A 12,254-nucleotide genomic window follows, 5' to 3' on the forward strand; every position below is an offset into this window, starting at 1 on the left:
ATTCCCCGGGCAACCCCTTCCCCACGCGGCATGCATATTGCATGCAAACGAGCGAATTAGCTCGATATTGCATGCAAACGAGCGAATTAGCTATTCCCTAGCATCCCGTAACCCGCGCCCCGACTATCGCTATCTTTCCCTGCCATTTTGTCGCGCGTTTAACCTGCAAACTTACCGCCTACCCTGACCCCTGCGGTAGAGGCAGGGGTAAGGGTGGGTGGCAAGCTTTCCCCCCAGCCCCCGCTCACCTGCCCCGGCCGCGATCGTGGGTGCCGGTCTCCGTGGCAGCCCCAGTCCTCTCCCCTGCTCCCGAAGGCAAAAAAAAAAAAGCGAAAAAACGTTGCAGCCCCCCTCCGATGTCCGGACTGGGGCTGCCACGGAGACTGCAACGGCGAAGCAAAAAAAAACGGCGAAGCAAAAAAAAAAAACCAAAAGCAAATTTGGTTTTTTTTTTCCAAAAGCGACAATTTTGTTTTTTTTCCAAAAGCGACTTACTTTTGGGATCTTGACAGATCCCAAAAGTAAGTCGCTTTTGGACGCCTGCACAACTTACTTTTGCAGCCATCAGCAAAAACACGATCGTAGCCCCCCCCGACGAAGATGGCCGCCTGCACTGGGGGGAAGCGTGCAATTGGCCGCTGAAGACGTGACGTCACGACGTTTGGCCAATTGCACGCTTCCCCCCCCCCCCCCCCCCCGTGCAGGCGGCCATCTTCGTCGGGAGGAGCTACGATCGTGTTTTTGCTGATGGCTTCAGAAAAGTAAGTCGCTTTTGGAAAAAAAAAATTGCTTTTGGTATTTTTTTTTTGCTTCGCCGTTGCCGTTGCTTCGCCGCTGTCGTTGGTTTTTTTTTTTTGCTTCGCCGTTGCCGTTGCTTCGCCGCTGTCGTTGGGGTTTTTTTTGCTTCGCCGTTGCAGTTGCTTCGCCGCTGTCAGTGTCTCCGCTCCTCCCGGAGCAAGGCTGCTTTTCGCGCCCTGCTCCGAGAGGAGGGGGAGACACTGACAGCGGCTTAGTTGTCCTGCCACATAAGAGAGTTCTATCTTTGCTCATCACAACCTGGTACTTAGTATTTTAGCTTAGTAGCAATAGCAGATTGACCAGCCCCTCTCTGAGACAATATGATACAGGATCCAGAGAGATTCTGGTAGTATGTGACTCGGCCTATGAAGCACCCCAGTGTGAGTCTGAAAGAGTCTTGCTGTTAGGCCTTTCTGTCTGGTTTCCTGGGCAGATGACCTTTAAAGGGTAGCATCAAGGAGATTGGCAATTCATTGAAATGGAGGTTCACCTTTCATTTTCCTTTGTTCCTTTTGGAAGCCTCCCATTGCCCCAATCCGCTTCTTCTGCCCCCTCTCCCAAAGGGACAGAGAAGGCAGGGATTTCAAACTGTGTTTTGATGATCGGACTACAAGAACAAAGTGGATAGTTAACCGCAAACACTGTGCATTGCGGAACAACTCCAAGTAAAGGAAATCAGGATACAGAGAGTGTTATTTTGTGTGTGTGTGTGCGTGGGTGGGTGGTGAGGGCTGTCGCCCCCAACACCACCCCACTCAGTAGAGAGTACCACTACCATTTGACAGCAATTAATGGATTATAATAGGAATAGACTACCCCTTGCCTACTTTCTCTGTCCAGTACAAGTATCAGGCAGTGCAGTCGTTTGCACATTAACCTATACCTGGGAGTTGAGAGAGGCACAAATTCCTGCTGGAGTTTGGAATGCAGGGTTCACACTGTCTGCAGTGATAATCTGAAGTCCCTTTTCCTTGAGAAACTTATAAGAGTTTTATCTAATAAAGATCTGAGTTCATAACTTGGGAAGTGTGAAATTGCACGTGTGGGGAAACTGCAGCCTTCTTGAATTTTGTATCTAAATTCCAGGCCTTTGGGCTCAATTTTTGAACATAGGTAGTGTGAGAGTACTTCAGGTTGTGACTGTGACCAGAGCTAGGCTCATATAGTTGTGAGTATTTTTTTTTTTAAAGAGATTTTATTTAGGAGCTATTTTATGCTGAAACAAAAACAAATGTCACATAATATGTTGAGTAGGGAACATGCATTGCTATAAGTTAGATCAGAAGAATGAGCACCCTCATCCTCTGGATACTTAACAGATTGCTTATGCTGCAGAATAGGTCACTGAATCCTCAGGGATACCCTATTATAATAATAATATTCATTTTGTATTTATAGACCACCTTTCCAAATTTAGTTCAAGGTGGTTTATTGTATTTTTGCCACAAGAAATGGCAGATAGAGTAGTAGGAAGAAATCCCACAAGATAAAATAAAGTTTAACATAGCTTACATATTGAACCTTATCTGGCAGGCAGGGCATCTTCAGTGGTGCTTTATTTCTATTATAATCCATTAATTGCTGTCAAATGATAGAGCATGGCCTCAGTACTATTATGACAAAGCTCTTGTAAGTTACTGCACTGCCTGATTTTTCAGCGACCTCGTGCACCAACTTCTTCAGCTCTGAGTGATTTTGGAAAAAAGCCCATCTGCTGTACCAAGGTGCTCAGGTTGTTATAGTCCATATCTAGAAATTATCTATAAATTAAGCGCTGTTTAATGGTAGCACCATAACGTGATTTTTCAGCCTTCTGCCTAAAATAAAAAGAGAAGAAAGCATCCTTACTAAGGCAAAACAAACTATGTCTGAAGAACTCGGACATAGAGCTCAACTCTCATCACAACATGGAGTCAGTGTGGTTACACATTACATTTTTGCTCTTCAGTGTAAATGATGAATTCTGAAGAGTGTGAAATTTCAATAGGAGATGAATTTTGTTATTAATGAGTACCTTATTGAGGAGCCCTTCCAAGAAAGCAGGGATCTCAAAAGGAAGCTGGTAAAACAGAAACATATCTGCAACCAAAGGAGATGCTGGTAATACTTTTTAGGAACCAGGATGGAGAACTTCAGCTCTTGAGTACTGCAAGCAGGTCTGGTTTTCAGGACAGCCAGTTTATATGAATTGACCTGGTTATTGGATCAAATGTAAGCAAATATACTAAATGATTATTTCCTAGTGTGTAGAAGATGGATTCAGGACCAATGGGCATAGTGTGCTCCTGATAGCAGTTGGAGACAGAGTCAGATTTCAATCTGACGTCAGCACCAGTACATACACCCATGCAGGAAGCTCTGCTCTTCAGTATTTTCCGTCTCCATAGCAGTTCGGGACTCTATACACGCTTGGTCAGCGTTAGAATATTCAAACCAAAGGAGAAAGAAAATTCCAAACGAAGAAGAAATATTACCTCTCCAGACGAGCCCCGCTCTCCTGCGGTGATACCTAAGGGTCCCTCCCCCAGTTGAGATTTCCTGAGGTGATTTCCGAGATCCCTCAGAGGTAGGCCTCGGTCCGCTAGCCGGTTCCTGGCGTGGACTTAGCCCCCGGCAGCGGGTGCAATACCGTGCGCGGCGGTGAAGGTACTTCCCTCTCATCCCCCGGAGCCAGAGACCGCCCGGAACAAAACTGGGAAACGCTGAGGCAAGGTAAGGTAGAAAACTTTTTTCTAAGTCTCCGGTCTCCGAGGCTCGGATAGCCACACAGATCACCTGCCGGCGTCTGTACCATCGGGTTGATCAGGCTGGGCTAGACTCCAATCGAATATGAGGGTCATCCCACATGGAGACCCTCTGAGGTGGTCGCCATCTTGCTCGCGTGGTCGCCAACGCCTTTTCGCCGCTCTGTCTGCCTAACTGAACCATGTGCACAGGGAAGAACCGGGTGCACAAACTACTTGTGCGCACAGCGGCGCGCGCAAAGGTGCCATGTGCACAACTGGGCCGGGCGCACAAGTTAAGCCTCCCAGCGCGCACATTAAATGCACAGACCGGGGTTTCAACGACCTACGCGCACAAAACCATGGCACCACCTGCCAAGAAAACCAAGACAGAAGCCCTCTGTCCAGCCTGCCACATAAGAGTGGCGCAGCACGAGGAGGCCACGGCTCTGTGTCTACAGTGCGAGGAGGCCCTGGGAGATCCTGAACAAGGCCCTTCTCAGCCAATACAGGAATCCGGATCCACCGATAGTACCCCGGACCTCTCTATCCCCAGCACGACCCTCCCACAAACGGGGTCCCTGGGGAACGCAGCGGCCTGTAATCTAGACCCAGGATCCTTCTCCTGGGTAGAATTCTTTAAGGGTCTACACACCTTTGTCCATGTGCAACCGCCACTGATGGCACAGACACGTCCGCCACCAGAGGACCCTTAGCTCCCAGGGCCCTCCAGGCCTTCCAGTGACGTGCTCTCCCCGGCCAAAAGCCTCTCTATAGGGGACACGGACACCTCGGACGAGGATCAAGGCCTCCCGGAGGAAGGGGAAATACCTCCAGGAACGGAACCTTACTGAACCATGAGGTGCTTCTTCTCCAAAGATGAAACACCAGATTTCATGGCTCTCAGCTTGAAGGAGCTCGCCATTCCAGGCACAAGTGCCACAGAGGAACCAAAGAAGAACCCTCTCCTAGAAGGGCTCAGTCAGGCCTCCTACCATTTCCCCTTGCTGCAAGCCATACAACAGCTGATCAACTTGGAATGGGAGGCCCCGGAGGCCAGTTTCAAAGGGGGGCAGGCCCTGGAAGCCCTATATCCACTAGAACCCTCAGCCAAAGATCTACTAGTGTTCCCCAAAGTGGATGCAATGGTTTGCGCGGTCACAAAGCACACTACCATCCCAGTTGAGGGAGGAGTGGCACTCAAGGATGCCCAGGACAGACGTATGGAATCCATCCTTAAACAGTCATTCAACATATCAGCTATGTCACTACAGATTGCTGCCTGCTGTGCCGTGGTAACACGTGCCTGCTTATCCATGACCAGGAACACCGCCACGCCTGGCAAAGCACTAGAACCAGCGGTATCCTTCCTCACGGATGCGACCTCTGATCTGGTACGCACCTCAGCCAGGGGCATCTCATCCAAACTGGCAGCCAGAAGGCAACTCTGGCTCTGAAGTTGGTCAGCCGACACGACTACCAAGACGAAACTCACGAGAATGCCCTTTAAAGGAACCCTCCTGTTCGGCAGCGAACTGGAGAAGTTAGCCGACAAATGGGGTGAATCCCCAGTACCTCTGCTACTGGAGGACAAGAACAAAAGAAGCCAATGCCCCTATCCCTGATTACCTAGTGGCAGAGGATCACAGAGCTTCAGACCCTACAAGAGTACATACCAAGCCCCCCACAGGCAGGGGCCAGTCCTTTCGGAACAAACACAACAAGAGGGGACCTGGCTCTTGGCACAGGCCCCAGCCACACTCCACAATGAGAATCGGCCGACCCATCCACAGGAAGAAGCCATAGGGGGCAGGCTTGCCCTATTCTACCAAAGGTGGGTCAAGATAACAGCGGACAAGTGGGTCCTAACCATCATTTGAGAGGGATACTATCTGGACTTCCATAACATCCCTCCAGATAAGTTCGTCAAATCTCCTTGCCACGCACCTTCCAAGAGGACAGCAGTGGAAACCACACTGGCCAAATTGCTCGCCCTAAAGGCCATAACACTGGTGCCCACACAACAACAAAATACTGGGCACTATTCCATCTATTTTATCGTCCCCAAGAAAGAGGGAACGTTCCGGCCCATCCTGGACCTCAAGTCAGTCAACCGCTACCTGAGGGTACCACATTTCCGCATGGAAACCCTGTGCTAGGTCATAAGGGTGATACAGCCGGGAGAATTCCTTACATCCCTGGACCTGTCAGAAACCTACCTGCACATTCCAGTCCATCACGAGCATCAGCGCTTCCTACGCTTCACGATCCTGGACCACAACTACCAGTTCCGGGCGCTACCCTTCGGGCTAGCCACGGCCCCCTGTACATTTACCAAAATCATGGTGGTAGTGGCGGCGACACTGAGGAAAGAAGGAATCCTCGTACATCCATATCTGTACGATTGGCTGATCAGGGCAAAACCTCCAGATGAAAGTTATCTGGCGACCACCAGAGTGAAGACTCTACTGGAGAGCCTCGGGTGGGTCGTCAACACAAACAAGAGCTGTCTACAGCCCTCCCAATCTCTAGAATACCTGGGAGTCTGGTTCGACACCAAACAAGAGAAGGCCGTTCTTCCCCCTACAAGGAGAAGAAAACTGATGAACCAATTGTGAAACCTGCTAGGAGGTCCCTGCCCCAAAGTATGGGACTACCTCCAAGTCCTCGGCCTCACGACATCAACCCTGGAAGTGGTCCTGTGGGCAAGAGCCCACATGCGACCGCTAAAGCACTCCCTACTGTCACGATGAAACCCGATGTCCCAGGACTGCTCCATTCGCCTCCAGCTCTGGGAGGAAGTGCGGAACCAGCTCCAATGGTGGCTACAAGAAGACCATCTAAGCAAGGGAGTAAGGCTATCTCCACCAACCTGAGTCTTGCTCACCACTGATGCGAGCTACGAGGGTGGGGAGCCCACTGCCAGGAACTGATTTACCAGGGGCAATGGAACAAGGAGGAGTCGGGCTGGAACATCAACCGACTGGAAGCCCAGGCGGTCAGACTAGCCTGCCTACGGTTCCGTCACAGACTCCAGGGCAAATATGTCAGTCATGTCGGACAATGCCACAACAGTTGCCTACATCAACCGCCAGGGAGGAACCAGAAGTCAACAGGTGTCCCTGGAAATAGATCCCCTAATGGCGTGGGCGGAAGTAAACCTACAAGGGATCTCAGCCGCCCACATCACGGGAAATGACAACGTCATTACGGATTACCTCAGCAGAGAAAGTCTAGACCCAGGGGAATGGAAGCTGTCGACCACAGCCTTCCAGTTGATAGTAAACCGCTGGGGAACCCCAGCCATGGATCTCCTGGCAACCCGGTCCTACGCCCAAGTTCCCAACTTCTTCAGTCGCAGACGAGAACCACAATCCCAAGGTATCGATGCCCTCTTCCAGACCTTGCCACAGGAAGACCTGCTATACGCCTTCCTCCCTCTCTCCCCCCCCCCCCCCCCGTGGCCACTACTGGGCGGGATCATCCGCAAGATAGAGCACCACAGGGGACTAGTACTTCTAGTGGCCCCGGACTGGCCAAGAAGGCTGTGGTACGCAGACATGCGAAGACTTGTGCCGGGGAGCCCTCTCCCTCTACCTCCACACAGGGATCTGCTCCAGCAAGGCCCGATCCTACTCGAAGACCCAACTCTATTCTCTCTTACGGTCTGGCCATTGAGAGGACACGCCTGAAGAAGAGTGGATACTCGAGGGTGGTAATTGACACCTTGCTCCGAGCACGCAAGTTCTCCAAATTGCTAACCTACATACGAATATGGAGAATATTCGAAGCCTGGTGCAAAGACCACGACATCCTTCGGACAGTCAAAATTCCCACAATCCTGGAATTCCTGCAGGATGGCTTACAGAAGGGGTTGTCCCTCAACTCCATCAAGGTTCAGGTGGCCGCGTTGGCATGCTTCGGAAGCAGAGTGGAAGGCATTAGCCAAACATCTCATCCGGAAGTCTCCTGCTTCTTGAGATGGGGCAAATAGATCCGTCCACTCTTAAAGTGGCCGGTACCCCTAAGGAACCTCAATCTAGTACTAGACTTCCTAGCGGGAGCCTCCTTCAGACCTATCCGCGGGCTGTCTCTACGACTACTAACCTTGAAGACTGCATTTCTAGTGGCAATATGTTCGGCCCGTCGCATCTCCGAACGTCAAGCACTATCATGTCTGGAACCCTTTCTCAGGTTCACACCGGGATCCATACAGCTACACACTGTCCCCTCCTTCCAAAGGTGGTTTCTCACTTCCATCTAAACCAAACCATCTCACTGCCATCTCCAGACGAGCACAAGAATTCGGAAGAATCTCGCCGTCTTTGCCACCTTAACGTCGGCAGACTCCTAGTCCGATACCTCGAAAGGTCAGAACCCGTACGAAAGATGGACCGCCTATTCGTCCTTCACAGCGGGAAGAAACAAGGAGAAGCGGCCTCACAGGCAACCATAGCCCGCTGGATCAAAGAAGTAATCAAGGCGGCCTATGTAGAGGCAGGCAAGCCTCCACCGCTACAAGTCAAGGCCCATTCCACCAGAGCCCAGGCAGTGTCCTGGGCGGAAACAAAGATGCTGTCACCCACCAAGATCTTTCGGGCGGTGACATGATCCTCCATTCACACCTTCGCCAGGTTCTACTGCCTGGATGTTCAAGCTCGGGAGGACACAGCATTCACATGGGTAGTACTAAGTGGGCCACAGGCAGCCTCCCACCCGGTTCGGGAGTAGCTTTTGTACATCCCATTGGTCCTGAATCCATCTGCTACACGCTAGGAAATGGAGAAATTACTTACCTGATAATTTTGTTTTCCTTAGTTTAGACAGATGGATTCAGTATCCCGCCCACGGCTGCTGCTATGCACGAAAACCTCGGGAGACAATCCCCGAGAGCAAGACAAACACGGGTAAGCCACGCTTCCCTTCAGTTAGGACACCCATAGTTACCGGGTGTCAGCATTTCTCGGTTGAGGGCACTGGCGGTCTCCAGCTATAGTCCACATCAACCAGCTCAAGTTGATTACGTCTCTCAAGTTACTCAAGTTGAACAAAGTTAACCAAGTTAATCAAATTATCCAGACATACATATATCCACAATTGCTTTGGGAGGAGAATACTGAAGAGCAGAGCTTCCTGCACGGGTATATGTACTGGTGCTGACGTCAGATTGAAATCTGACTCCATCTCCAACTGCTATCAGGAGTACACTATACCCATTGGTCCTGAATCCATCTGTCTACACTAAGGAAAACAAAATTATCAGGTAAGTAATTTCTCCATTCCTTGTGGAAATCCTGAAATGGAGCCAATTTATGGCTCTTGATAAACCAGAGTTCTCCTTCTCTGAGCCAGGATAAGTCAATCTGAAATCCACATCTTCCCACATTCCTCCTTTCCTCCCAGATTTCTCCTTTCTCTTTCATCTAGTGTCATGGTGCTCCTTTCCCTCCCCAACCTGTTCTTCCTTAATTCGTAATGTCTCTCTCCTCTCCCAACCCATCTCTGCCCCCATACTTCTTCTCCCCAATCTGTTCCACTTTTTACCTCTCTTCCCAATATTCTTCCTCCTTCCCCTCTTATTTCATTTCATTTATTAAAATGTATTAATCGCTTAACACAAAATTGTGGCCTAGGCGATTTACAATACAACATACATAAAATAGTATCAAGAAACAAACACCAAAAATATCACACACAACAGCACTGGATTCTAAAACAACACAGAAACTACCAGCATTTAGAAATTCAGACCTTGCATCAAGAGCACTGAAGAAGGAACTTTTTTAGGGAAAGTCTAAATTTCTTCAGATTTTCCTGCATTCGAACCTTGAAAGGTAAAGTGTTCCAGATAGAGGGAGCAGCTACAGAGATTACAGTACATTTCCTTATAATGACAGCTTGATGGTCAACCGCATAGGAACAGAGTCTGGGATACCAGTAGGAAATATTTCAAGGAGTGGGGAAGGGGGAGCATAGCAAAAAAAAAAATATACTGACATATAAAACTAAAATCTTAGAAATTGTTACAAAAACAATTAACCATTAAAATTCAAGGGGAGAGGGGTGAAATGACCCCCTTGACCACATTAATTGAGCTTTAGAACAATAAATGTAGTTAGATTTTTAAAATGTTAAAAGTTTGTTTTGTACCGTAAGCCGCATAGATCAACAATGTTGAGACTGCGGATTATAAATGTAACAAATAAACAAATTCTCTAAGGGCACCCACAGACAGAGTGAAAGTCCATGCTCCCGATTCCTGCAGTTCTTCCCTTTCCCCTCCTCCTTCTCACAATTTTTCTTGTTTAGCAAGGTAGTTTTCAAAGAGAGGAGAAGAAGCAACAAGATGGTCTAAGCATGTTATTTCATGATGTCTGTGCCCTGCTGGCATCCCATAGTTGTTCCTGCAGATGTAAAGATGGGAGGAGGAGGTTCGAGGTCCTCTGTTCTAAGCAGAATTGTTCTGTTTGGTGGCTGGCAATAGAGACTCCACCGGCTGTAGACTTGGTCTCATCGGCCTGAAGTGAGGTGAAGAGGTGCCAGTATGGACAGCCTCACTTGGAGTCTGGATGCCAGCACAGAAAGTTTAGGTGATTGGGAAAGTTCCTGTTCTGATTATGATTTGAATTAAAAATATATCCCTGATTTTGCTAGGAATCTGAAATCTATTCTCAAAATATTTGAGGCTCTTAATGCTGTTCTGGATTGCCAGCCTTCTGATAGGTCTGCAGTCTGGCTTCTTTTGTTGCTTGCAAACACTGGCATACACAATTGAAGAGGCATAAGAGGCCCGGTTGAGATGGAGACTTCCTGCAGTTACAGATTAGTTGCATTATGCTTTTTAAAGCTTTCTTTAATGCTCATTGTTTTATTTTGGCCTTGTATCCTGGGGTGATAAACATATAACAGCCCTATATTTCAAACCACACGGGGAGAGAGAAATGAAAGGAAAATGCTCTTCATGCTGTACTTAAACCTTGCCGTTTTGAGCTCTCCTGTATATGTGTTCCTAGAGATGGAATGGCCCCCTCCTGGCTAGTATTCACGCTATGCAGACTTAAGAACAAAATACTTGAGTCCAGATTTAAGTTTCACGTAAAAGTAGAACAAATCAAAGTATACAGAACTTGCACACCAGTTTGCCTAAGGATTTAATTTCCTGCAACTTCAAAAAAGGAAAGACATCCTCCAGCCAAATTGTGTGCACAGCATCTGCGATGAAAAGTGCTGTGAGACATTTCCCGAGTTGTAAATGAGTATTTTCTAGCAAAAGTTCCTCTGAGCTTTTCACCAAAGATGTTGTATGTACAGATTCACTGGTGGATTTCTTTCCTTTTCTGAAGGTGCAGGAAATCGTGTCCTTGGGCAGAAGAAATGCCACTTCAATACTGTTCAAGCAGACTGGGATGCAGGCTTTTTTGTCCTGGTTTTCTCTGAAACAAATCTGACCCCCAGTTGGGGTTGGAAACTGGCAAATAGCAAAGGAAGGCTTACTTGTCATTTTGATCCTGGTTTTTGTATTTCTTTTTGCATAGGCTGATGCTTCTCGGATGATATCTATCTGACAATTTTTGCCAGACAGGCAAAAGTTGAATGGGAAAATGTGTAATGTAATGGGGAAAAAGATTGTGAGTCATTTTCACCCAGGGCAGGCCATGTTCTGTTATATTAGAAATGTGATTAAGTGGTTAATTACGTAAGTAGATTTGAGAGAGCACGTTTCAAAAGCCACGTTTATTTATTTATTTGTTTTTATATACCGGTGTTCGATTTACATATCACATCGGTTTACAAATAAGTTATGAAAGGTACAGTAGATGCTTAGGGAAATGTCATAGGAAGTTATAGTCGCAACATGGGTAAAAAAAAAAAACAGTGCCAGAACGATAGCATAAACAATTGTGGTATTAGCAGTGCCACAAGATAGCATAAATAGTAAAGGTATGGCAAACGGAATATATTCCATAAATAGTAGGAAATGTCGGAGTAGCCAGGTAGCGATAATTATCATTAGGTATATTTTGTAACAGGGAGGGTAATAGGGATGGGTAGCATAGATAAATAGCATAAATAGTTAAATAAATTGCGTAAGTAGACAGCATGGATATACAGAATAAATATACAGATATAAGTATACAGCAAAAATAGTGATATAATGAGAGCAGTTGTGTAATAGGGGGTGAATTTATTGTTGTGGTGGGAAGGGGGGTTGTTCTGAGTGCATGGTTAGGGTTTGGGTTGAGGATGGTTTGTGTGTGAGATTGGAAAGGCTTTGCAGAATAACCATGTTTTGAGGTTTTTCTTGAAAGATTGGGTGGATGGATCTATTCTAAGTTCTATGGGGAGTTTGTTCCATAGGATGGGGCCGACATAGGAAAGAGTTTGTTCCCTTGTTGATATCCAATGAGTGGCTTTGGGGGGCGGTATTTGTAGGAGGCCAGGGTTTGCGGAGCGCAGATTCCGTGTGGGAGTATAGAGGAGAAGGGGGGTGGGCAGCCAATTGGTTTGGTTGTTGTGGATGATGGTAAGAGTTTTGTACTGTATTCGTTGAGGGATTGGAAGCCAGTGTAGGCTTTTGAGGATGGGTGTGATGTGGTCTGATTTCTTGCTGTTTGTGAGTGCTCTGGGTAAAAGAGCTTTTTGAAACTTGGCTACCATGCATTCGGGTAAAAGTAAACATATTGTTCTGTAACACGAATACTTTTACCTTCTTTTTTTGTGGAAGTGTTCCTG

At 47.6% G+C, this 12,254-nt stretch overlaps 1 protein-coding gene across 2 annotated transcripts in view; it reads left to right on the top strand.

Moving 5' to 3' along the window:
• Positions 1-709: 709 nt before the first annotated feature.
• Positions 710-12,254, top strand: part of TULP3 (TUB like protein 3) — a 186,380-nt gene continuing 174,835 nt past the window's right edge. For both annotated transcript variants that reach the window (XM_029599970.1, XM_029599971.1), the window contains exon 1: positions 710-761. In XM_029599970.1, coding sequence (XP_029455830.1) covers positions 748-761 — 14 coding nt within the window. In that variant the 5' untranslated portion in view covers positions 710-747. The remainder of the gene's footprint in view (positions 762-12,254) is intronic.

The sequence above is a fragment of the Rhinatrema bivittatum genome, chromosome 4, assembly GCF_901001135.1.
Source record: "Rhinatrema bivittatum chromosome 4, aRhiBiv1.1, whole genome shotgun sequence".
Taxonomy (NCBI): Eukaryota; Metazoa; Chordata; class Amphibia; order Gymnophiona; family Rhinatrematidae; genus Rhinatrema; species Rhinatrema bivittatum.